Below are 27,012 nucleotides of genomic sequence, written 5' to 3' on the forward strand. Positions count from 1 at the left end.
AAGCTGATCCGAACATGGTAATATCTACATGGAGTGAATATGCGTGTTCTTCCCATGTGGCCAGGTTCCTCCTAATAATAATAATAATGTTCAGATGTCCATATCGATTACCTTAGTCCATCTCATTACCATAACCCATCAGTCTAAGCCGGGAGGAGGAGCTATATGGAATTGTTTTAAGGTCACACCAAGGATCATTTACCTATTTGATTGAACATTTTATATATATATATATAAAGGTATTTTTGGCCTTACTGCTATTAGCCCATACAAATGCATTGAATAACAGAGCCAATACATAGAACAGTTAGTCCCCCAAAAATATCAAAAGGAAGTTTGTTCTGAAGTCTCTTCTATATAGTATATATCTAAACATGCATTTAACCCCATATTTTTTGCATTAAAAACCGTGTATAAATACTTCCATACTTGTTTTCAACCGGTACCGAGAGACCTTCAGACAAGTCTTGTGAGGCCCGTGGGTGTCCCAGAGCAAAACAGACATGTACAGTACTAGTCAAAAGTTGACACCAACGCAAACTGGTGAGGGACCAAAAAGGTGACACTAGGAGGAAATGCAGGTTAACTAATTAAACAAAGAATATGATCTACATGATCAGTCTCTGTGTGTAAAATACATTTTAAGTGGTTCGTGTGAACCTAACTCACAGCAACAACAAAAAACACAAAGAAAGCAATCTAATGTTGTTTGTTGCCTAGACTTTACTGCAAATGACACTCAAGTCTTGAGAGAAAAAAACAATACAGTAATATTGCAGTTACCATGACAGCCTTTATAATAGAATGCTTATAATAGAATGCTTGTGACACTACTCATCTAACTATTGCACTTTGGGAATACAAATTCTTAAAGTAGAAATATAATGAAAAACAGGCATTCTATTTTTGCTCTATTATATAGTGGCAACTATGTTAGACGTCGATCAAGTGCACAAGGCTACATGTGTGCAAAAATAACATTAACTGAGTAAAACATTAAATAACACACCCCCACTCACACGCAAGTGTTACTGTCAAATTCAAACACAACAAAAGCAATCTCTTCGGCCTACACAGCACATAACTACATTGTACACTTTCGGTCTGTTCTACAATATGCCAGCAGAGCATGATATCAATTATGCCAACCAAGGGTCTATTTCAGGCAGAGAGTACACCTGGAATATCCATTTTAATCTACTGTATTGAAAACATGAGAAAGTGTGTGGTGTTCCTTTCACCTCCATAGTGGATTCCAACTTAAAACCAGGCCCAGCTCCAGATAAACAAGTGGATTCAGGAATGAAGTGTAACAAGCAATGCCTCATTTTCACCTGATTCTCTCATTCTGAATATTAACCACATAGTGTACATGCTGCATTCTGTTATGTGAACGACTGCCTGAGCCTTGGATACAGCCAGTATTGCTCCAAATGCCATCACTCGTTCGCATACAGCCAGTAGTCATCCAAAGCCCCCCATCCAAACTTTTCTCATCGGATCAACACTTATCAATCTATTTTGAATTAAAAACAGCGATTTTCACCGAAAGGTGACTAGTTTGCATCTGAGTGAAAACATCAAAACTATGAAATAACACATATGGGATCATGTAGTAACCAAAAAAAGTGTTAAACAAATCAAAATGCATTAGAGATTCTTCAAAGTAGTCACCATTTGCCTTGATGACAGCTTTGCAATCTTGGCATTCTCTCAACCAATTTCATGGGGTAGTCACCTGGAACGCATTTCAATTAACAGGTGTGCCTTTTGTGGAATTTGTTTCCTTCTTAATGCATTTGAGCCAATCAGTTGTGACACGGTAGGGGTGGTATACAGAAGATAGCCCTATTTGGTAAAAGACCAAGTCCCTATTATGGCAAGAACAGCTCAAATAAGCAAAGAGAAACGACAGTCCATCATTACTTTAAAACACCTTGAAAAAGTTTATTCAAGTGCGGTTGCAAAATCCATCAAGCGCTATGATGAAACTGGCTCTCATGAGGACCGCCACAGGAAAAGAAGACCCAGAGTTACATCTGCTGCAGAGGATAAGTTCATTAGAGTTACCAGCCTCAGAAATGGGCAATTAACTGCACCTCAGATTGCAGCCCAAATAAATGATTTAGAGTTCAAGTAACAGACATCTCAACATCAACTATTCAGAGACTGTGTGAGTCAGACCTTCATGGTCTAATTGCTGCAAAGAAACCACTACTAAAAGGATACCAATAAGAGACTTGCTTGATCCAAGAAACACAAGCAATGAACATTAGACCGGTGAAAATCTGTCCTTTGGTCTGATAAGTCCACAAATCTCATGTGTCTTTATGAGACGCAGAGTAGGTGAACGGATGATCGCCACATGTGTGGTTCCCATCGTGACTACCTCGAAGCTGGTTGAGAGAATGCCAAGAGTGTGCAAAGCCGTCATCAAGGCAAAGGGTGGCTAGTTTGAAGAATCTCAAATATATTTTGATTTGTTTAACACTTTATTGGTTACTACACGATTTCATGTGTTATTTCATAGTTTTTGATGACTTTTGATGATTATTCTACAATGTAGAAAATAGTTCAAATAAAGAAAAACCCTTGAATGAGTAGGTGTCCAAACTTTGACTGGTATTGTACATGTTCGTGAGACAGTCACCATTGCACAGAGGGGTTATAGTAGATTATAGCTCAAACGGGGCCGACGCTATAGACAGCAGTTGGCAGATCAGTTGTACCAACTTCAGGCGAGTCTCCTGACACTTGAGATCATAGAGCCTCAGAGGGCTCAATAGTTTGTAGGCCAAACCGTTTGAACGCTACATACGATTTTGTGAAAACACCCATTTTTGGGATGTCTCATTGTCTGACAAACACTTCTCTAGTAGCGCTGTCACCTTTCAAGTTCAACATAGGCGGATGAGGTGGATTGTGACGCATCCACAGGAGCATGGAAATTAACCTTCGGGGGTTAATGACAGCATGACCCTCGCACCCGCCAGTCATAGACACTCTAGTCTAGGGGATGACCTCTGACCTTTCCAGTGCTCTGTAGGATGGTGGTCCTGGTCCTCCACACCCGCTCCCTGCTGACTATGTCCCTGGTCACGTCCACCTCGGCGTCTACAAAGCTCCTCTGCTTCAGTGTGATATCCTCATCCAGGTCTGTCTTGATGGTGGAGCGCTTCTTGGCCATAATCTTGGCTTTGATGGCGGCGATCTTCTCCACGGACATGGCCTCGGACAGTGACCTGGGGACAGAGGTGATCTCCATTATCCCTTATTCCACCAGCTACGCTGACAGAACACATGAATAATTAGATGGTTGCCTACATTTGTCCTATTTTACACATGTACAAGTGTATATTATATGCATGTGTGAATTGGAAATGTGTTGCATTTCCCACTCCCCTGAGATGATAATTTAGTGGGGAGGGAAAACAATGTAGAAAAAAAAGTAATAAAAAAACTACGCTGCCTCGAGTAGAAATTAATGTTCAGGGTTGATTGAGAAGCTAATTTAAATAATGCAGTGTTTAGTGAATAAGGCAAGGTTCCTGGTTTGTATTTATGTCAGCCTGCTCTCATTGGGATACCTTAGCTTCTTAAAACCTGTGTAGCAACGGTGAATGGCTTCATGATAATGGCCCACATTTTGTAACATAGGACGTTCAATGACAGTACCTTCATACCCATCCTAACGCTAGTCATAAGACTGGTCTGCTCAAGGCGACAGCAGATTATAAACATTACTAGGTACTTTCATCCATTGCGTAGGACCTATATTTTTGGTTTATTGTGTTTTGGTATTTTTAAACAAATCTATACTCTCAATTCAGCTTGATGCTGCCACTTGCATTATGTTGTTGAACCGTAAAAATGTATAATAAAAGCGACTGGATGATGGAAGGGTGTAGGCACCTCATACCTGATCTGGTCAGTTTGCACTATGCCCTCTTTGTGGCCCTCCAGTCTAGCAGCCAGACGCTCCTTGTCCAGTCGCACTCGTTCCTCATCCTAGATAACAGAATGTGTTAGAATGGTAAAATGCTCCATATGATGAAAGATAATCATGTATTACATTTCTGCAGGGATCATATTCTCAAAATGTATGAATTCACTGTACTGTAAATTGCTTTGGATAAAATTGTCTTTAACATGCAAGTTATCTGGCATCTTGTTAAACAGGATACCTATAGAGAATTCCTTTAGAGCTGAGGAGAACGTTCTATAAAGAACTGAGCTGAGGAGAACGTTCTATAAAGAACTGAGCTGAGGAGAACGTTCTATAAAGAACTGAGCTGAGGAGAACGTTCTATAAAGAACTGAGCTGAGGAGAACGTTCTATAAAGAACTGAGGAGTCTGAATGGCGCCGGTCAAAGATATTACATACCTCAATCCTGGGTTTTTTGGCTTCAGATGACACCTCATCTGCTGCTCGTTTGACTGATGCAATAAAGAATGAATTAGCCAACTTGTGCAAAATTATGCAATACCTTTCCAATTCTAATCTGCACAATATCTAAAATGACTCACCAAGCTGATTGCATGAGTGCAACACAGGCCAATGGTGAACAAAATAGTATATTAGGCCTTACAGCATGGACTGTTGATATATCCATTTCAAGGGAACACATTTTCTAATATACATGGATTAAATCATTGAAATCAATGGAAGAGTTGTCATATTCAAAATGCTAAAACTACCTTGCGTTGGCCTTTGCAAACCAATCTCTATGGGGGCACTTCTGTCAATACTTGTCGAAGTAGCTGTGAAGAGAAATCCAAATGGAAATTGCTTTAGTACAATCATTTCAATTGAATCAACGCACGTGCATTAAATTCACAGTGTTAAATCTGATTTGGTTTCAATGAATACTTACAACTTTCCCCATTGAGATAGGACAGCAAGCCCTTTCTATCAGGTCTTCTGACAACCGGAATGTTCTCTGTCTTAGGGGGTGATCAGAATACTTATGTAAATCACAATGAAATACAACACAATTTACCAAGGTCACAACAACGCCTCTGGCAATGACAATCAATAGACCACTGGCAACACTAAGACAGAACATCCATGACACATGGCAGCAGTATTCAACTAACTCTATACAACTCTCACTTGCAGTGAGAACATTAAATCTACTTACTGCAGCCCTTCGCACGTAGGATGGATGAGGGAGATGCACATTGTTGAGCAGGAACAAAATGGAGTCCAGGGTGTAGTACTCCTTGGGCTGACCCTCCTTTCCAGTTCTGAAAATCATTACGTTCAGCTTTAGCGTTGCAAAATTCAACTAACTTTCCCAAAAATGTTTGTTAGAAGATTCACAGAATAAACATGAATTCGGAATCCTGCAACCAGGATTTCTGGAAAAGCAGGGAATGTTGGGAAAGTTAAAAGATTTTTGCAACACTAGTCAGCGTTGACCAGTAATTTTGCCCATTGTCTACAGTTCTTTCAGTAAAATCCAGATGCCCTCTTGTGGAACTAATCTGGAATTTAGTCACACTGCATGCATTAATAGTGAAGGCTTAGATAAATAGTTTAAATCCTGTATTTTGTTAATTACGTTACACACAAATAGTGACCAGCTGTGACGACTATGTCACAGCTTTTCAATGACACCTCCAACTGGTCCAACTTGTCGGGTTAAAATGATGTTGTCCAACTATTTCATGTCATACGGCCTGAACGACTGCTTGTTTTGCAAAAACAGGAAATGCTTAACTAGCTAGCTAGCTGACACAGAACATCAAAGTAATGTCTAGCTGGCAAGCTAGAAATGAAAAAACATGGTGACAGGTACGGTCACCTGAGGAAATCAATAATAGCTAACGTTAGTTGCAATACTGTAACTTAACTACCGCGGGTTTGCAAGCATGACAGCTGGCTTATGACAACGTTGCCTGAGTAGTGGCTTTTAAACAAAGCAATTAACGTTAGATAGTTAGCTAGCGTACTAGTTAAACCCCCCCCAAACTAACAATAAAATGATAACTGTATTTGCTATCATTCGGTGCATATAGTAACTAGCACCTTTTAAACGCGGCAAGAAAAGTTTGGGCATCAACAACCTTATCTCCCTAACATTAACGTTAGCTATTAACGTTACTAGCTAGCCTAGCTACAACAGGCCGATTGAAGCGAGTAATTTACCAATTTATAAGAAAATTTAACATACCCCCAAATGACATAGTTAGTCTTGACATTTTTGGGCCAAGAGAACTCTCCAAAGATAACTTCGTCTCCTTTGGCGACGATTTCTTTTTTCTGGATGTTGTATTGGCGAAGAACACTCAACACGTCCGCCATCTTCACTTGTCTTCATGTAAACTAGCGAGCGTGAGTGCAAGGCCCCCAGTCACCTATCAACAGAATGCATTGTGGTCTCACAGAATGCCTGATCCCAATTTCCAGTTGTATTTGTGTTCAGTGTGTCAATGGATAGGTCTATTCTGAACACAAATTGCAGTACATTTCAGTTTTTATTTTATTATAATCTCTGTTCTCCATATATAAAATGCATAAATGTATCATGATTCATTCATGGCCATTATGACTCAAAACAATTTGAATTCCCTTCTATAGCCATAAAATACTTGCTTGCCTTCTCTGTAAAAGGTACATTTTGTAAAGTAAATACACACATAAAGAAATGTCCATGAAACACTTTATTAAGGTTTGTATTGACACTATGGCTAATGTAAATGGCATGCAACATGAACTGAAATCACCTTTCAGTTGAAAGAGAAAATGGATTAGTCATGGGACAGTAAGGCCTACATTTATAATTTATTCAGTTCAACTTTCTCTATCAATATGGACTGTGGCCATTCTATCTCCACCTGTCAATGTGCCCCACTGTATTCTTTACTATTGCAACTGACTCCAACGTATTATTACCTCAGAATGAATGCATTATTAGAGTCTAGAGCATTTTCAAATGTAGCATGTTTTGTTAACTACGTTCAAACCGATGTCCTCAAAGATGGGCTTCTATCTCAACTCATGGGGTTGGGACCAACTCGAGAACTGGTGGGGCCTTTTAATAGACTGACATATTTTGTGCCATACTTTTATATTGGATCAGATGAAATCAACACAAAGTAAAAAGGTTTTTAGAAATCAGTCAAATTCTGAATTTGTTTTTTTTGGTCTAAATTAGGGTTGATCTGAAATGACAGAAGACAGAAAATAACAATTCAATAAACCACAGTTAATACTTTCCACTTCTGCTATGTCAGCGTCAGCCATCATTCTCCCATTGAATTGACTGCTAAAAGGTAAAGCATCTTCAGTATAATCCCATTTTATTTACTCAATATTTGAAGAATAAAGCATTTTAAATATCTACAGTGTTACACAAGTATGACAAAAAGGTACATTCAGTGGGATCTATTACAAAGGAAACGTAGCTAGTGAGTTTCTATGGAACATTAGTAAGTATTTGTATAACTGACATTCTATCATTAGTGCTCGTTTATCATAAACCTCCGACACTGAAATACTTTAAATGTGCGTCTAGCAGCTTCAGACTTCAGACTATTAAATGGCCTTGTTTTGACCTTCAACAACATGATACAGCAATAGAAAAAGCCATTGGTAATGCATAAAATCAATAGATTCCAGGGTCGTGATCATTAGGCACCAAATAGAAAAGCAATTGAAACAGGGCTTCCTGCACTTGTCCAATAAGAAACGTTCATTTTAAATTTTCCATTGTACAAGATTTTAAAACCTTTTCCAACGTCTGCCCTAATGAACATGACCCAGGGAATAGACCAATTTTGCAGGTTTGCCAAAAACTGCCAGTGACAATGACGACAGTCACTACCTTATCTCTTGGCGTCAAATACTTCCTTGTTTTGACTTGTGACAAAGCAAAATAAACTAAATGGATTTGCATGTTACATGTTTAAGTGCACCAAGTCTATTCTATTATGAGTTTGACCTAATAAAAAAAACAAAAAAATATATACTGCAATCAAACAAAATAAGTTGGTTAGTCTTCTATATAGTGATTAGACCAATTGAAGAAGACAAAAAAGGGACAAGGGGAGGCAGGTTGCCTAGCGGTTAAGCACATTGGGCTAGTAACCAAAAGGTCACTGGTTTGCATCCCTGAACAGACTAAGTGAAATATCTGTTGATTTGCTCCTGTAAGTCACACAGGATAAGTGAGTTTGCTAAATTATGAATAATGGACAGATTATAAAAAGGGCTCCATGTTCACATCAAACTTGCTATAACATAGCAAAGGAGATTGGTGGCACCTTAATCGGGGTGGACAGGCGTGTAGTAATAACTGGAGTGTAAAAAGTGAAATGGTATCAAACGGAGTTCCAGCCATTATTTTTGAGCCATCCTCCAGTGGTAGATGTATACAGGGATTCCTTCTTACATAAACCCCCCTATTTATTTGGACGGTGAAGCTAAAACTTTGAATTTTGGCTCTATACTCCAGTATTTTGGATTTGAGCTCAAATGTTAGATATGAGGTGTGAGTATTTATTTGATTTATTTAACTAGGTAAGTCAGTTAAGAACAAATTCTTATTTGCAACGAGGGCCTACACCGGCCAAACTCTAACCCAGACGACGCTGGGACAATTGTGCACCGCCCTATGGGACTCCCAATCACAGCCGGTTGTGATACAGCCTGGAATCTAACCAGGGTCGGTAGTGACACCTCTAGCACGGAGAGGCTGTGCCACTCGGGAGCCTAAAAAGTACAGATGTCACTTTTTATTTGAGAGTATTTTCCTCTGTTTTACTGGTTAGAAATGAAAGCACATTATGCATCAGACCCCCAAGACATGCTAACCTCTCAACATGACCAATAGGGAGACCGTATCATTTTTTTGTGGTCATGATATTTATGATAAATTGAAGAAATCGTTATTGTAAATATCAACTTTAAAAAATAAAATAAAAATCTGCTCTCTGCGTCGTTTCAAGCCACATCCATTTCAAGGTATTTCCACCAATTCTCTCCATATTTTTCTTTCTCGTCTTTGCACTGTCCAGAATATGTTCTCAGATCAGGTCCAGGGCTAGGTTACGGATGACCTCTATGGCTCCCAGGTCAAAGCCGCAGAGGTCCAGCATGCCCCTGTCCTCTGCAGGGTCAGCGATGGATAGGCCGTTGGAGGTCAACCCACACACCATAAGTTTGGAGAAGATACCCATTTTCTAGCAAAAACAAAACACAATCGAGACTCTTTTATATTCATATACTGTGCATACTGTCTATTCACACCATTATATATACACACAGTGCCTTTGGAAAGTATTCAGACCCCTTGACTTTTTCAAAATTTTGATATGTTACAGCCTTATACTAAAATTGATTAAATTAAATATTTTCCTCAATCTACAAGACACTCCATAATGACAAAGCAAAAACAAATTTAGAAATGTATTACACAAAAAAAACAAAAAAACACTGTGTTTACATAAGTATTCAGACACTTCGCTATGAGACTCAAAATTGAGCTCAGGTGCATCCAGTTTCCATTGATCATCCTTGACATGGACTCCAATCAAGTTGAAGAAACACATGTGGTAAATTCACACCTGCACATACAGTGCCTTGCAAAAGTATTCACCCCCTTGGCGTTTTTCCTATTTTGTCATTTAAATGGATTTTTATTTGGATTCCATAAACAAAATACCTGTGGATGAATTTCAAGACATAGCATCAAAATAGCTGTGAAGACTTAAGGCTGTAATCAGTGCCAAAGGTGCGTCAACAAAGTACTGAGTAAAGAGTCTGAATACTTACGTAAATATGATATTTAGAATAAATTAGCAAACATTCCTACAAACATGTTTTGCTTTGTCATTATGGGGTATTGTGTGTAGATTGAGGGCAAAAAAACTATTTAATCCATTTTAGAATAAGGCTGTCACTTAACAAAATGTGGACAAAGTAAAGGGTTCTGAATACTTTCCGAATGCAATGTGTATATACACACAGTACCAATCAAAAATTTGGACACACCTACTCATTCAAGGGTTTTTCTTGATTTTTACTATTTTCGACACTGTCTAATAATATTGAACATCAAAACTATGAAATAACAAACATGGAATCGTGTAACCAAAAAAAAAAAAAGTGTTAAACAAATCTAAATATATTGTAGATTCTTCAAAGTAGCCACCCTTTGACTTGATGACAGCTTTGCACACTCTTAACTAGCTTCATGAGGTCGCCACCTGGAATGCATTTAACAGGTGTGCAAGGTTAAAAGTTAATTTGTGGAATTTCTATCCTTCTTAACGCATTTGAGCCAATCAGCTGTGATGTGACAAGGTAGGGTTGGTATACAGAAGATAGAACCTACTTGGCAAAAGAACAAGTCCTTATTATGGCAAGAACAGCTCAAATGACAGTCCATCATTACTTTAAGACATGAAGGTCAGTCAATATGGAACATTTCAAGAACTCTGAAAGTTTCTTCAAGTGCAGTCGCAAAAACCATCAAGCGCTATGATGAAACTGGCTCTCATGAGGACCGCTACAGGAAAGGAAGACCCAGAGTTACATCTGCTGCAAAGGATAAGTTCATTAGAATTTGCAGCCCAAATAAATGCTTCAGCGTTCAAGTAACAGACACATCTCAACTTCAACTGTTCAGAGGAAACTGCGTGAATCAGGCCTTCATGGTCAAATTGCAGCAAAGAAACCATTACTAAAGGACACCAATAAAAAGAGACTTGCCTGGGCCAAGAAACACGAGCAATAGACATTAGATCGGTGAGAATCTGTCCTTTGGTCTGACAAGTCCAAATTTGAGGTTTTTGGTTCCAACTGCCGTGTCTTTCTGAGATGCAGAGCAGGTCTGATTTATTTAGAATTCAAGGCACACTTAACCAGCATGGCTACCACAGCATTCTGCAGCGATATGCCTTCCCATCTGGTTTGCACTTAGTGGGACTATAAATTGTTTTTCAATAGGACAATGACGCAAAACACACCTCCAGGCTGTGTAAGAGCTATCTCACCAGAAGGAGAGTGATGGAGCGCGGCATCAGATGACCTGGCCTCCACAATCACCCGACCTCAACCCAATTGAGATGATTTGGGATGAGTTGGACTGCAGAGTGAAGGAAAAGTAGCCAACAAGTGCTCAGCATACGTGGGAACTCCTTCAAGACTGTTGGATAAGCATTCCAGGTGAAGCTGGTTGAGCGAATGCCAAGAGTGTGAAAAAGCTGTTGACAAGGCAAAGGGTGGCTACTTTGAAGAATCTAAAATATACTTAGATTTGTTTAACACTTTTTTGTTTAGTACATGATTCATGATACATTACTTTTTGGGTTGCTTCATGATTCCATGTGTGTTATTTCATAGTTTGTCTTCACTATTTTTCTACAATGTAGAAAATAGTAAAAATAAAAACCCTTGAATGAGTAGGTGTCCAAACTTTTGACTGGTACATATATTTATATTCCAGACTCTGACTAGGCTTGGGCAATATACCATTCATTTTTATTTTTTATTTCACCTTTTTGTAACCAGGTAGCCTAGTTGAGAACAAGTTCTCATTTACAAATGCAACCTGGCCAAGATAAAAACAAAGCAGTTCAACACATACAACAACACAGAGTTACACATGGAATAAACAAACATAGTCAATAATACAATAGAAAAAGTCTATATACAGTGTGTGCAAATGAGGTATGATAAGGGAGGTAAGGCAATAAATAGGCCATGGTGGCGAAGTAATTACAATATAGCAATTACAATATAGCAATTAAACACTGGAATGGTAGATGTGCAGAAGATGAATGTGCAAGTAGAGTTACTGGGGTGCAAAGGAGCAAGATAAATAAATAAATATAGTATGGGGATGAGGTGGTTGGATGGGCTATTTACAGATGAGCTATGTACAGGTGCAGTGATCTGTGAGCTGCTCTGACAGCTGGTGCTTAAAGCTAGTGAGAGAGATATGAGTCTCCAGCTTCAGTGATTTTTGCAGTTCGTTCCAGTCATTGGCAGCAGAGAACTGGAAGGAAAGGCGGCCAAAGGAAGAATTAGCTTTGGGGGTGACCAGTGAGATATACCTGCTGCTACGGGTGGGTGCTGCTATGGTGACCAGTGAGCTGAGATAAGGCGGGGCTTTACCTAGCAGAGACTTGTAGATGACCTGGAGCCAGTGGGTTTGGCGGCGAGTGTGAAGCAAGGGCCAGCCAACGAGAGCGTACAGGTTGCAGTGGTGGGTAGTATATGGGGCTTTGGTGACAAAACGGATAACACTGTGATAGACTGCTTCCAATTTGCTGAGTAGTGTTGGAGGCTATGACATCGCCAAAGCCGATTCTAGATTTCATTTTGGATTGGAGATGCTTAATGTGAGTCTGGAAGGAGAGTTTACAGTCTAACCAGACACCTAGGTATTTGTAGTTGTCCACACAAGTCAGAACCATCCATGCCCCAGGACTACCTGACATGATGACTCCTTGCTGTCCCCAGTCCACCTGGCCATGCTGCTGCTCCAGTTTCAACTTCCACCTGACTGTGCTGCTGCTCCAGTTTCAACTGTTCTGCCTTATTATTATTCGACCATGCTGGTCATTTATGAACATTTGAACATCTTGGCCATGTTCTGTTATAATCTCCACCCGGCACAGCCAGAAGAGGACTGGCCACTCCACATAGCCTGGTTCCTCTCTAGGTTTCTTCCTAGGTATTGGCCTTTCTAGGGAGTTTTTCCTAGCCACCGTGCTTCTACACCTGCATTGCTTGCTGTTTGGGGTTTTAGGCTGGGTTTCTGTACAGCACTTTGAGATATCAGCTGATGTACGAAGGGCTTTATAAATAAATTTGATTTGATTTGATTTGAACCGTCCAGAATAGTGATGCTGGACGGGCGGGCAGGTGCGGGCAGCGATCGGTTGAAGAGCATGCATTTAGTTTTACTTGCATTTAAGAGCAGTTGGAGGCCACGGAAGGAGAGATGTATGGCATTGAAGCTTGTCTGGAGGTTAGTTAACACAGTGTCCAAAGAAGGGCCAGAGGTATACAGAATAGTGTCGTCTACGTAGAGGTGGATCAGAGAAGCACCAGCAGCAAGAGCAACATCATTGATGTATACAGAGAAGAGAGTCGGCCCGAGATTTGAAACCTGTGGCACCCCCAAAGAGACTGCCAGAGGTCCGGACAACAGGCCCTCCAATTTGACACACTGAACTCTGTCTGAGAAGTAGTTGGTGAACCAGGCGAGGCAGTCATTTGAGAAACCAAGGCTGTTGAGTCTGCCGATGAGAATGTGGTGATTGACAGAGTCGAAGCCCTTGGCCAGGTCGATGAATACGGCTGCACAGTAATGTCTCATATCGATGGCAGTTATGATATCGTTTAGGACCTTGAGAGTGGCTGAGGTGACCAGCTCGGAAACCAGATTGCATAGCGGAGAAGGTACGGTGGGATTCGAAATGGTCTGTAATCTGTTTGTTAAATTGGCTTTCGAAGACCTTAGAAAGGCAGGGTAGGATAGATATAGGTCTGTAGCAGTTTGGGTCTAGAGTCTCTCCCCCTTTGAAGAAGGGGATGACCGCGGCAGCTTTCCAATCTTTGGGAATCTCAGACGAAAGATAGGTTGAACAGGCTACTTAATTTGACGTGATTAAGAACAATCAGAGCATACAATATTTGCGGATGTGTCATACCATGTTCGCCACTACAGTGTTGTAGTTCCACGTAATGACATACAATATAATGTAATAATGAGGCTGTATATCTATGCAACCAAACAAATAAGGAGTTAAGAGGGGAGGGACAGTGGTACATTACAGAAGTGTCTTACATGTCTGTACATCCTCAGACACTCCGCTGGATTGGCCTCGCCGTGCCAGCAGGCACTGTTGGTGAATATGATGAACATGTCCACAGTGATCCTCTTCTCCGAGGCCCACAGGATGGGGAGAGCGCAGTCTGTATAACCACTAGGGATCTGTGAACAGGTGGTTGACACAGGGGGTCAGCTATGAACACGACACACAGTCATTAACATTTTACAACCTCATATTTTATCTGAGAAATTGATCATGTTCAGTAGGGCCCAGCGTAACAAAACTGGAAATTAGCTTTTCTTATTGCCTTTCAGTGAACTTTTAGAACTTTGGCAAAGAGAATTTAGTTTTTTCCTGTGTCATTCAGAGGTGCATAGTTTGCAGAGAGACACTTCTTGTTTCCATACCTTGACCAGCTCGGTTGCTACTTGTCGAAGAGACATGCCTTCAGTGATGGTGCAAGGAACTATAGCTCCTTCAGAGTAGGCCATAACCTGTGTCTCTGCCTCCGTCCGCGCAAAAACCTGTAACATAGATACAACCAACTTAGAACACAATGCTGAAATAGTCCCTCTCTAAGAGGAATTATTATCATTCAAATGTAAAAATGACAAGTCCTCATTACAAAGCACGCATGCAATGACTGTGCTCTCTTAAAATGGGCGGGGAAACGTGGCAGGAATCCATAGAATGTGTCAACAGACCCTTTCCTTGACTATACCTTCCTCCAGAGACCCGTTTTCCAATTGTTAGAGACACCGCTTTGAAACACAGCTGCAAACTACTACCGTAGTCATTTAGCCTTGTTTAGAAGTACCAGCTCATAGTGTGTTGACTCACCATGGTCATGGCTGCAGCCGCTACAGCTGTGCTGACGGAGGTCCCCTTAACGATGCTGCTCAGTGATGTGCTAATGTCCACAGCCACCATAAAGCGCTTCCCCGCCGGCTCCACGTTCTCAGGAAAGGAACACAAGTGAAGTAAAGTGGCAGGTTGCCTAACACTTAACAGTGCTGGTCCAGTAACCCGAAAAAGGTTGCTGGTTCAATCCAGAGCCGGCTAGGTGAAAAATCTGTCAATGTGCCCTTGAGCAAGGCACTTAACCCTAATTACTTCTGTAAGTCGCTCTGGATAAGAGCGTCTGATAAATGACTAAAATGTAATGAAAAAAACAAAACATGCAACAGTAAACATGTCGTCCCTCAAGAATGATGCATCCCAATTAAGATATTGTGTTTCACTAACATATTTCAGTGAATTACTATAGCTCCCACCTTGGGCCAATCAGTGTCATTTTGAAAAACCCGGATCTCTATGGCACTACGCATCATTCACCCAAGTTTCATAAAAAATGGGCCAGTGCCATCAGATATCGTGTGCGACAAACGTATCCATTTCATCGTGGGGGACAATTAACGTTATCGCATTTGTGAACACGACTCAGAACAGTGGGATGCTCTGTGAGTAGTGCTGTTACGGTGACCGCTTTACAGCCACACCGGCGGTGACGAGTAACGACCGCAGTCAAATTCCATGTGACCATTTAGTCACGGTAACTAAGGTTCTCCAAGCTCTGATGCTGTTAATGGTCATTAGTAGCCGACTCAGCACTCTATTGTCCCTCTAATCACTGTGACATCGATGCAAAAGTGATCGAAAATCAAACACTTCATGAGATCCCATAGCCCCATAGGCAATTGCGTGAGAAAACAGTTGATGGCCTCTATTAAAAAGAGGAGGATCCCATCAGCTTTCTATAGGCTAGGCCTACTATATTTATTTCTCAACTTTCCTAACACATCACATTCCCAGTGGGTCAGAGGTTTACATACACTCAATTCGTATTTGGTAGAATTGCCTTTAAATTGTTTAACTTGGGTCAAACATTTTGGGTAGCCTTCCACTTATCCCACAATAAGTTGGGTGAATTTTGGCCCATTCCTCCTGACAGAGCTGGTGTAACGGAGTCAGGTTTGTAGGCCTCCTTGCTCTCACACGCTTTTTCAGTTCTGCCCACAAATATTCTATGGGATTGAGGTCAGGGCTTTGTGATGGCCACTCCAATACCTTGACTTTGTTGTCCTTAAGCCATTTTGCCACAACTTTGGAAGTATGCTTGAATCATTGTCCATCTAGAAGACCCATTTGCGACCAAGATTTAACTGACTGATGTGTTGAGATGTTGCTTCAATATATCCACATAATTCTCCTCCCTCATGATGCCATCTATTTTGTGAAGTGCACCAGTCCCTCCTGCAGCAAAGCACCCCCACAACATGATGCTGCCACCCCCGTGCTTCACGGTTGGGATGGTGTTCTTCGGCTTGCAAGCCTCCCCCTTTTTCCTCCAAACATAACGATGGTCATTATGGCCAAACAGTTCTATTTCTGTTTCATCAGAACAGAGGACATTTCTCCAAAAAGTACTATCTTTGTCCCCATGTGCAGTTGCATGCCATAGTCTGGCTTTTTTAATGGCTGTTTTGGAGCAGTGGCTTCTTCCTTGCTGAGCGGCCTTTCAGGTTATGTCGAAATAGGATTTGTTTTACTGTGGATTTTAGATGCTTTTGTACCCGTTTCCTCCAGCATCTTCACAAGGTCCTTTGCTGTTGTTCTGAGCTCAAATTCGAGTCTCATAGCAAAGGGTCTGAATGCTTATGTAAATAAGGTATTCGTTTTTTATTTGTAATACATTTGCAAAAATTTCTAAAAACCTGTTCTCGCTTTGTCATTATGGGGTATTGTGTGTAGATTGAGGAATTGTTTTGAAATAAATATTTGAATAAGGCTGTAATGAAACAAAATGTGGAAAAAGTCAAGGGTTCACACAGCTGGAAATTATTATTATATTCCCACACAAGGGGGATGCCGATGGGAAATTCCAGGCGCTATAAAGTGCTTGTCAAATTGTGAAAGAGAGACTGATGAAGTGTTATGCTAAATATGTTTATGTTAATTAACAATTGCTTGACAATGACTGGCTGACAAAATGTCATGAATGCCATAGCCCTCCCTATCTGTGAGTATCTGTATATGCGACGCTCGACTTACTGTAAAACATTTGTAGAAAGCAGAGTCCAGCGCTTTTATGATGTCAACGTTTGGTTCCCATTTCACTTTCCCCCGGTTGCCTTGGCCCCTTTTGTAGTTTTCCGAGGCTGTCAAGACGCTGAAAGGGTGGAGTTTTGCCTAAGACAACAATAAAACAGTTAGATAGATCCCTGGGAAAGCAGTATGTGAATGAATCCCAGTTGTCAGAAGGTGAGAGACAGTAGGTAGGTACACCTCACCTTCTTTAAAGCCGCCTCACTCTGGATCCTCTCGCACACCTCTGCCACGTCTGAGCTTCCTGGTTCCAGGACTTGGTCTGCGGTCATCTTACCCAGGGTCCTTAGCATTGACTCCATGGGCATCTCCTTTAACAATGCCTTCCATACCTGCAGTGGAGAAAAGGCATCATACATGACCAAAAAACTAAAGTAATAAGGATGTCTTAAGACCCTACACATGAAAAAGTGATAATTCAATTATGATAATTATATGGTGCTAATATTTCCCATTGATATGGCATTGAGACATAGAACTGGACGTAAAAAAACAGCTAGGAGTGTGGCTTAGAGTAGGCTAGTGGTCTAAGAGTAGGCTAGTGGGCTTTAGAGTAGGCTAGTGGTCTAAGAGTAGGCTAGTGGTCTAAGAGTAGGCTAGTGGGCTTTAGAGTAGGCTAGTGGTCTAAGAGTAGGCTAGTGGTCTAAGAGTAGGCTAGTGGTCTAAGAGTAGGCTAGTGGTCTAAGAGTAGGCTAGTGGTCTAAGAGTAGGCTAGTGGTCTAAGAGTAGGCTAGTGGTCTAAGAGTAGGCTAGTGGTCTAAGAGTAGGCTAGTGGTCTAAGAGTAGGCTAGTGGTCTTAGAGTAGGCTAGTGGTCTAAGAGTAGGCTAGTGGTCTAAGAGTAGGCTAGTGGTCTAAGAGTAGGCTAGTGGTCTAAGAGTAGGCTAGTGGTTTAAGAGTAGGCTAGTGGTCTAAGAGTAGGCTAGTGGTCTAAGAGTAGGCCAGTGGTCTAAGAGTAGGCTAGTGGGCTTAGAGTAGGCTAGTGGTCTAAGAGTAGGCTAGTGGTCTAAGAGTAGGCTAGTGGGCTTAGAGTAGGCTAGTGGTCTAAGAGTAGGCTAGTGGTCTAAGAGTAGGCTAGTGGTCTAAGAGTAGGCTAGTGGTCTAAGAGTAGGCTAGTGGTCTAAGCCGCAGGCCCCAGCCTACATATACTCCCGCGCAATGGATTTGAATCTGTCACACTGCTATATTTCAGTTAATAAACCAAAAATGTGAGGAGTGGGACTACACTCTTTAACAGAAAAAGCTAGCAGTGGCGAGGACATCTCAACATCTGACCAACTTTAATTTGAGCGAAGTACACCTTTAAAAGAGTTGGTTAAAAACACAAGTTGGTCGCTGCTCACCACTTTGGACTTCAGGTGGTCTGTCAGAAGTTGTTCCCGCTCCAGACTATGCTCCTCTATTAGATGGCTGACCTCCATCTCGTCTGCACTGTGTTTGACCTTCTCAACCGCTTCCAGGTATGAGAGGACTTTGATCACCTCCTCCGAGTTCTCCTTGTCGGCGTACGCCCCCTGGACCTCCTTCCATCCTTTCATAATGTATTTACTGATCAACACGATCGCTACAAGCACAGCAGAGTTGTCAGAGCATAATTCAGACAGAAGGAAAAAAAAAAAAAACATTCAACCACGTCTCCTGATACCACCAATCACTTGTTACTTTAAAGGCTTTACTGGGATACTATTTTATTACTGATTTCATCCATGAGGATAACCCTTTTACAAAAAAAATGGCATCAACACAACAAAAAAAAACATTCTCCGTAGTCTAAATCTTGCACCATGTCCCTTGTATATTCATAATAGTGTTTGAGAGTGTGTACATTGTAAACCTCTTGCAGCTCACCTTCATTAGCAGGCTTGGCATGGGAGAGTCTGATTAGATCCTGATGCGACCAGCCCTCTCTCGTTTTATACTTGGTCACCGCCAGAGCCAGACCCATGGCGTCCTGTTTGTTGTACCAATCCGACACCGCTTTCCTCAGGGCCCGTCCCCATATCCCGCACCGCATCCTCTCTTTCACCTCCTTCTTGTATTGGATGAAGGTGAAGAGGTGCTCGGGGTCCCGGCACACGTCACCCAGGGCTCGGAACGCCCCCTGTCTGGTATTCAGGTCCAAATGTTGGGAGCACACAGCTAAGGCGAACAGGGAAGGGTTGGCCCTGACTGGCCTGCCCTCCAGAGCCAGCCTTTTGACCTCCTCCACCACCTCGCAACCCCTGCCCTCCTGTAGCAGGGAGAGCAGAGCCAGGGCACTCTCCATGCCCAGCCGGTGCTCCTTGGTGTCATAGATGGCCATTTCTGAGCCGTAGCAGATGAAGCGGCGGAGCCTGGTCATGTCTGTTACCTCCCATGGGTGCTCACCGTCGCCAACTGAGTTTTGGCCGTGGTCGTTGGCATCCTGTCCCGATGGCTCCATGTGATAGCTCCTCTAAACTGTCAGATGAATGGACAGGTAGAGACACAGATGTTTCAGCTGAAAGTAACACACTTCTTTCTGAATGAACAATTGCACTGGTTTGCTAGGGTGATCAGCAAACCAAGGTGAAGTTGATTTTATGTTCACACAGACATTCGCCAAAGCCATTTAAAAATCAATAACTAATTCACCATTTGTCACAGAATCATCAACCTAGATATGATTTATTCTATAAATGTCTAGCATACTTTTACAACCTCTTGTTTTGAGGACAAATTCCAGTTTTGATTTGATAGAAATAATTAAATTTGAAATATTGCATTTAAAGATGATTAAATCAGTGATTGTCACAGAAAAAAAGTGAAAATATGCATTTATTTGCAAGAAATGTTCATTTCAAGTGCAGTTTGTTCTATATGAAGTTACACAATGTTTACATAAAGTTGTACGTTTAAAATCTTCAATTGTATGCCAAATCAATGTTGCATTTTTAGTGCAACAGTTCCACATTATAAAGTAGTTAAAAGGCATAACAGTCATGTATTTACATGTCTCTAATTGAACAGCAAAGAGGCCCCTTCCAATCATTTCCTATTTTGGCTTTGTTAAAGTCCTCCTTTGTCATCCCCAGACAAGCTGAATGGTACCATCTCCTGGGGTAATAGACTCAACTGTTCAACACTTACAGCCAAATGTTTAATACCCTGGGTATTCTCAGAACACATTCTGGAAATTCTATAGATACAGTGGTCATTTTATTAGGTACAACCCCCTATGCATCTGGAACACAGCGAATTTAAAACTGTTGATGAAACTGGGGAAGGAGATAAGACTGTTCCAAGTTTATAAGTCCATTTGGAGTTTATTACAGTCAGTACAAGAAAAACTGTTTTGAAACTTTTCTGAGTTACAAAAGACCATCAGACTGTGCTGTCATTTTGCACATTCTAAAGTTCAACCAAACAGTAACAGAATACCTGAATACTTCTCTGCAAGCTTTAGTGTCTAGCAAGCCAAGACCACGGGACATGGTGTATGTAGGAGCAATCTATTTTCGTGAATCTGGTGGTGAACCTAATAAAGTGGCAACTAATCGTCGATATCACAAACAACTCCTTTTGAGCAGTGTCTGTCTGTTATACGTTTCATCAATGGGTATAATGGTCAATCTGATCCCCGAGGACCTCATAGGCTCACTTGGATGTAGAGTTGGAGGTAAAGAAAAAAAATATGAAACTAGGACGTTTAAAAACACTGGCAGAATTCTTTCATCCACATCCATTCACATCCAATATGTATTTTAAAGTATAAATACCACTGTCTTTCTGGACGTATTAAAAGGTTTGCAAACAGTTCTTTCTGCAAGGAATGTGAGTTGAAAGGGATATGCTAATACTTATGTAGGTGACGTAGTTTCTCCACTGGTATAATGGGTATAATGTGGGGTAGTTGCATACCTCCCTGCTGAATTATGTAGAGCTGATTTGAGTCAGTTGATACTTTTTTTGTTAAAAACCACATATTAAGATTTGTGATAGCAGTTTGAGAGAGAAAGAGACCAAATAGCCTGTTGAAGTACTAGGTTTTAATGGTTCGTGCCAGTAGATTGCAGAGGGGTTCACATACAGTTCCGAGGCAAATCATAATGTAAACATTTAGCCTAAAAATAAAACATGTACCGTCCACTTCTTACACTAGCGTTTTATATTGTTATCCACCCTCTGGTATATACATACACTACCGTTCAAAAGATTGGGGTCACTTAGAAATGTCCATGTTTTTTAAAGAAAAGCACATCGTTGTTCATTAAAATAACATCAATGATCCTTCATCAATGACTATTGTAGCTGGAAACGACTGATTTTTAATGGAATATCTACATAGGCGTACAGAGGCCCATTATCAACAACCATCACTCCTGTGTTCCAATGGCATGTTGTGTTAGCTAATCCAAGTTTATCATTTTAAAAGGCTTATTGATCATTAGAAAACTATTTTGCAATTATGTTAGCACAGCTGAAAACTGTTGTCCTGATTAAAGAAGCAATAAAACAGGCCTTTTTTAAACTAGTTGAGTATCTGTACCATCAGCATTTGTGGGTTCGATTACAGGCTCAAAATAGCCAGAAACAAAGACCTTTCTTCTGAAACTCGTCAGTCTATTCTTGTTCTGAGAAATGAAGGCTATTCCATGCAAGAAATTGCCAAAAAACTGAAGATCTCATACAACGCTGTGTACTACTCCCTTCACAGAACAGCGCAAACTGGCCCTAACCAGAATAGAAAGAGGAGTGGGAGGCCCCGGTGCACAACTGAGCAAGAGGACAAGTACATTAGTGTCTAGTTTGAGAAACAGACTCCTCACAAGTCCTCAACTGGCAGCTTCAATAAATAGTGCCCTTAAAACACCCGTCTCAACATCAACAGTGAAGAGATGACTCCGGGATGCAGGCCTTCTAGGCAGAGCTGCAAAGAATAAGCCATATCTCTGTCCAGTGTCTGTTCTTTGCCCATTTTAATATTACATTTTTATTGGCCAGTCTGAGAAATTGCTTTTTCTTTGCAACTCTGCGTAGAAGGCCAGCATCCCGGAATCACCTCTTCACTGTTGAAAACAAGGACATTTCTAAGTGATCCCAAACTTTTGAACAGTAGTGTTTATGGTTCACTCTTAGTTTTCCTTATCTCCACTGTGGAATGCCCATGTTGATCCTCTTGGTTGTCTTGGTCCGCTTGATCCATCCACCTGTCTTCTTTGTTAGTCAGTCCTGACCCCTTCCTCCGGTCGTTTTTCCTGTAATCTAATTTAATATGACTGAAGATGCAGAATGTTATACCAGGCCCCTTCTAATAGGGTAGAAGACTCGTTAGAACTTTGACCACAAATCAAAAACTGGATTTTTTTACTCAAAACAAAAGGTTGTAAAAGTATGCTAGACATTTATAGAATAAATCATATCTAGGTTGATGATTCGGTGACAAATGGTGAATTAGTTATTGATTAAAAAAGATAAAAATGTAAATGGCTTTTGGCGAATGTCTGTTGCACGCCATTGTTTGTTGTTACTACGCAAAAGCCTATTAGCTGACTTAGTGTAGACCTTGTATGGCTAGCCAGCTAATAACAGTCATACCGCTGTGACACTAGCTACTGTAGACAACAACCAAATGCTATGCACAGCAGCTGCTTAATTTGGTTATGTCAGCTTATGTTGGCTAACACGTTAGTCAGTTCCTACACTGTAGCCAGCCAGCTAACAATTATCACACAAACTAGCTGGCTGGCCACATTCCTAATAGATAACTACAAGCATCCATGGGGCATGACAACTATTTAAATTATCATTACAACAACAACAACAAAAAACATAAAAGCACTGCCGATCCAACTCGAGTCACAGTCAAAGCGGTTCTGGATTAGTTTTGCTACTCTTCTTGTAGCGCTGGTCCAGACGCTGGCCAGCAGATCCGACAACACTTTCATGTTTATATTATTAAATCACGGCAGACACCGCGCAAATTATGGCTTCGGGAAACGTACCTCAAACCAGGGGTGAGAAATGAGTTGTACTCCCCAGTTGTACCATTACTGTTAAACCAATAGGTTTAAAATAAATTCCCGTCATTTTTTAAACTTCTAGTTTTAACAGTGGAGATAACGGGACAATTCGGAGTACAACACATTTCTCATCCCTGGTTTGAGGTACGTTTCCGAGCCGAGACACCGGCTCCGCGGGTCTTAACGAGCAACAGTCTGGAGGAAAACAAAATGCTCAATAACGTTTACCGGTATTTCTGGGGAAACGACAAAAAAAGTTGTCAGCACTCCAGTAACATAGCTAGTGACTTTCGTGAGTAACGAAAAGAAAAATGTATACCAGTCACTAAACAAAATTGGGGAAAATAGAAAGAGCAAACCGCACGTAACAACATTGACCAGAGTTAGTGATGTGGCTGCGATGATAGCTAGCTGTAGTTAGCCACACTGTTTGCACAGTATTATCTGGCCTAGCTATATGGACACATTTAGAATGTTGTTTTTTTTTCGGTTTCTATTTTGAAGACAAAAACATCACATAGATTAGTTATTCCACTTACCACACACCCTGTGACTAGTTAATAACGTAGCTAATAGTTGATTTTCAGGTCGTATGGGCGTCACTGGGGGAACCCTACAGACCGATGAATAGTACCGTTCTCCTAGCGTCAGGATGTTATGCAGACCGCAAGGATCCCTTTTTGGGTGCGTTCGTAAATTCACTCTGGATATCTGAGCCGAATTCAGAGCGCTGTCGTCTGAGTGTGACAGGGTGCCGAATAACTGATGAATTTATGAACGCGCAACACCCGTTGAATATGATCGGTATCAGTAAACGTCGGCAAAAACAACAACTATTCAATTGTTGCCAGCTGCACAGTTATAGTCACCAACACTCTTATATAACAAGAACACAGCCTACACAGCGCTGCTAGTGCGAGAACAATGGTCAGAGTGAGGTGTTCTCTCATTTATGTCTGGAAGTAGCTGGCAAGGTAGCCAACTTTAACCAGTTAACTTGGGTGCTTGACTACCGTTGTGAGGTCAGAACGCTCGGACAAACCCTCCTCCTCGGCCAGAGCGTCCAGTGTGTGCTCTGGATTTATGAACGGACAATGAATATACACACTCTGGCACGCCAGTGTGAATTTACGAACACACGCTTTATTTTCTCCTTCAAAATAAGAGTCATTCTGCAAAGACACGCTAAAGTTTTGGAAAATCGTTTTTTTTCTTCACAGCATTGTAATAAATGGACAATTTGATATATATTTATATAAATACGTTTAATAAAATACAAATATATGCTGTTGGAATTACTCAATTTGACAAACTTAAATGCGAGCAGCATCCCACTCTGCATCCCACTGCTGGCTTGCTTCTGAAAGCTAAGCAGCGTTGGCCCTGGATGGAAGACCAGATGCTGCTGGAAGTAGTGTTGGAGGGCCAGTAGGAGGCACCCTTTGCTCTAGTCTAAAAAAAATATCACAATGACCCAGGGCATTAATTGGGAACATTGCCCTGTATAAGGGTGCTGTCTTTCGAATGAGACGTTAAATGGGTGTCCTGACTCTCTGTGGTCACTAAAGATCCCATGGCACTTATTGTAAAAGTACGGTTGTCAACCCTGGTATCCTTGCTAAATTCCCAATCGTACCATCATGGCCACCTAATCATCCCCAGTTTACAATTGGCTCATTCATCCCCCTCCTCTCCCCTGTAACTATTCCTCAGATCGTTGCTGTAAATGAGAAGGTTTCTCAGTCAACTTACCTGGTAAAATAAGGGTTAAATAAATAAATGGGTCTCGTGCTGAGCAATACAGAATACTGATGACTCCTTACTCCACACACACTATTCACTGCAATGCAAGACACTGCATATTAATGACATATTGGCTTATAGAGAAACTAACTATATTTGGTTAGTAGAGACCCTACAGCCCACTTTAGCTGCGACAGGTAGAAAGGTTTTCGCTCTACAAGCCAATATGTATCCTTCTTACAATCTATTGTATTGCATTGGGGGCTATGGAGGGGGTGAAGAACAAAGTACTGCTGGGTATGTATGACACAGTCCCCCTCCAAAACTACACATATAATAAGGTTAGTAGAGACCCTACTGAGTATTTCCAACCCCACTTTAGCTGAGACAGGTAGAAATGTTCTCTCTACAGGCCAATATTCTTAACATATCAGTGTCAACATTGTATTTTTTCATTACTGAACCAAATAAAAATGTTTTTAGAACCATATATTTGTTTTCATAAATTACTGTTCTGTATTTTGTTGTTGGCACCATAAAAGTGGCAATTGATTAAACATGAATATTATTTGAATGAGTTATGCAATGTTTTGAAATGCAGGCTTTTATTTTTGATGGTTTTAACATTACCATACTAATGGCCGTCGTTGTCTGTGCTGCTGGCAGAATACGATTTATTCAAGGCAAGTCTCGGACTACTATTCTGCTAGCGGCACTAACGATGACGTCACCTTGTTAATGTAATTGGAAAACTTCAAAATAAAAGTCCACATTTCAAGACATTGCAAAGTGAAGACCTTGTTCAAAAGAAATTAAATTCTAATCCATGTCGATTTTAATAGGCTCATAAGCAAATGTAATAATTAATTTATACAAAATAAAATAACATGAACATTATTTTGTTCGCTTCGAGGCAAGCAACACTGAGAAATGCACGAGAGCATCAGCTGTTCCGGACGACTGTGTGATCACGCTCTCCGTAGCCGATGTGAGTAAGACCTTTAAACAGGTCAACATACACAAGGCTATGGGGCAAGATGGATTACCAGGACGTGTGGTGACCAACTGGCAGGTGTCTTCACTGACATTTTCAACATGTCCCTGATTGAGTCTGTAAAACCAACATGTTTCAAGCAGACCAACATAGTCCCTGTGTCCAAGAACACAAAGGCAACCTGCCTAAATGACTACAGACCCATAGCACTCACGTCCGTAGCCATTAAGTGCTTTGAAAGGTTAGTAATGGCTCACATCAACACCATTGTTCCAGAAACCCTAGACCCACTCCAATTTGCATACCGCCCAAACAGATCCACAGATGATGCAATCTCTATTGCATTCCACACTGCCCTTTCCCACATGGACAAAAGGAACACTTATGTGAGAATGCTATTCATTGACTACAGCTCAGCGTTCAACACCATAATACCCTCAAAGCTCATCACTAAGCTAAGGATCCTGGGACTAAACACCTCCCTCTGCAACTGGATCCTGGACTTCTTGATGGGCCACCCCCAGGTGGTGAGGGTAGGTAGCAACACATCTGCCACGCTGATCCTCAACACTGGAGCTCCCTAGGGGTGCGTGCTCAGTCCCCTCCTGTACTCCCTGTTCACCAACTACTGCATGGCCAGGCACGTCTCTGCCGATGACACAACAGTGGTAGGCCTGATCACCGACAACAATGAGACAGCCTATAGGGAGGAGGTCAGAGACCTGACCGTGTGATGCATGGACAACAACCTCTCCCTCAACGTGATCAAAGACAAAGGAGATTATTGTGGACTACAGGAAAAGGAGGACCGAGCACTACAGGAAAAGACAGGGGGAGGTTGAAAATGTCAGTATGTTGACAATATTGCAGAGCACAAACTCAAACATTGTGGGAATTCTGTACAACTTCCATGTACCCGCTTTAAGTTACAATTTAACAGTGGCCATGTAGCCTACTGTGGATTTTTGATCATAATGCAGGGCTTGACTGTAAGGGTGTGTGCTGGTGGCAGGGAAGTCAGGCGCAGGAGAACGAACTTGGTATAAAACGGAGCAGTTTAATAAGTGCTCAAAATCTCTGAAAACCAAAATATATAAAATAATACAAGTGGATACAAAACCCGTCGCACACCAGTACATACAGTGCCTTGCGAAAGTATTCGGCCCCCTTGAACTTTGCGACCTTTTGCCACATTTCAGGCTTCAAACATAAAGATATAAAACTGTATTTTTTTGTGAAGAATCAACAACAAGTGGGACACAATCATGAAGTGGAACGACATTTATTGGATATTTCAAACTTTTTTAACAAATCACAAACTGAAAAATTGGGCGTGCAAAATTATTCAGCCCCTTTACTTTCAAGTGTATTTCTTTACATATAGCCTACACCATAGCTT

General features: G+C 41.2%; 2 protein-coding genes across 3 annotated transcripts in view; both read right to left on the minus strand.

Moving 5' to 3' along the window:
- Positions 1–6,359, minus strand: part of LOC109872209 (parafibromin) — a 36,556-nt gene extending 30,197 nt beyond the window's left edge. Inside the window, exons 1-7 of one of the 2 annotated variants that reach the window (XM_020463360.2) lie at positions 6,178–6,359; positions 5,143–5,248; positions 4,876–4,945; positions 4,700–4,762; positions 4,386–4,438; positions 3,920–4,008; positions 3,029–3,242 (exon numbers count right to left, since the gene is read on the minus strand). In XM_020463360.2, the coding sequence (XP_020318949.1) occupies positions 3,029–3,242; positions 3,920–4,008; positions 4,386–4,438; positions 4,700–4,762; positions 4,876–4,945; positions 5,143–5,248; positions 6,178–6,308 (726 nt within the window). In that variant the 5' untranslated portion in view covers positions 6,309–6,359. The remainder of the gene's footprint in view (positions 1–3,028; positions 3,243–3,919; positions 4,009–4,385; positions 4,439–4,699; positions 4,763–4,875; positions 4,946–5,142; positions 5,249–6,177) is intronic. The other variant, XM_020463359.2, reaches the window with a different exon arrangement.
- Positions 6,360–6,654: 295 nt separating this feature from the next.
- ro60 (Ro60, Y RNA binding protein) lies at positions 6,655–23,577 on the minus strand. Its single transcript, XM_020462509.2, has 9 exons — positions 23,416–23,577; positions 18,744–19,334; positions 18,239–18,459; positions 17,083–17,229; positions 16,844–16,981; positions 14,633–14,749; positions 14,200–14,316; positions 13,807–13,953; positions 6,655–9,187 (listed from the first exon to the last, which is right to left on the minus strand). The coding sequence occupies exons 2-9, from the start codon at positions 19,315–19,317 to the stop codon at positions 9,032–9,034; spliced, it is 1,617 nt and encodes a 538-aa protein (XP_020318098.1). The 5' UTR covers positions 19,318–19,334; positions 23,416–23,577; the 3' UTR covers positions 6,655–9,031.
- Between the last annotated feature and the right edge of the window lie 3,435 nt (positions 23,578–27,012).

Source organism: Oncorhynchus kisutch, linkage group LG27 (genome assembly GCF_002021735.2).
Source record: "Oncorhynchus kisutch isolate 150728-3 linkage group LG27, Okis_V2, whole genome shotgun sequence".
In the NCBI taxonomy this organism is placed as follows: domain Eukaryota; kingdom Metazoa; phylum Chordata; class Actinopteri; order Salmoniformes; family Salmonidae; genus Oncorhynchus; species Oncorhynchus kisutch.

Coding starts and splice junctions, on each gene's coding strand:
- ro60 (XM_020462509.2), bottom strand. CDS start 19,317: ATGGAGCCATCGGGACAGGATGCCAACGACCACGGCCAAAACTCAGTT. Junction 17,230..18,238: donor ACCACCTGAAGTCCAAAGTG/GTGAGCAGCGAC, acceptor TCTCCACTGCAG/GTATGGAAGGCATTGTTAAA. Junction 9,188..13,806: donor GTCTGAGGATGTACAGACAT/GTAAGACACTTC, acceptor TGTTTTTGCTAG/AAAATGGGTATCTTCTCCAA.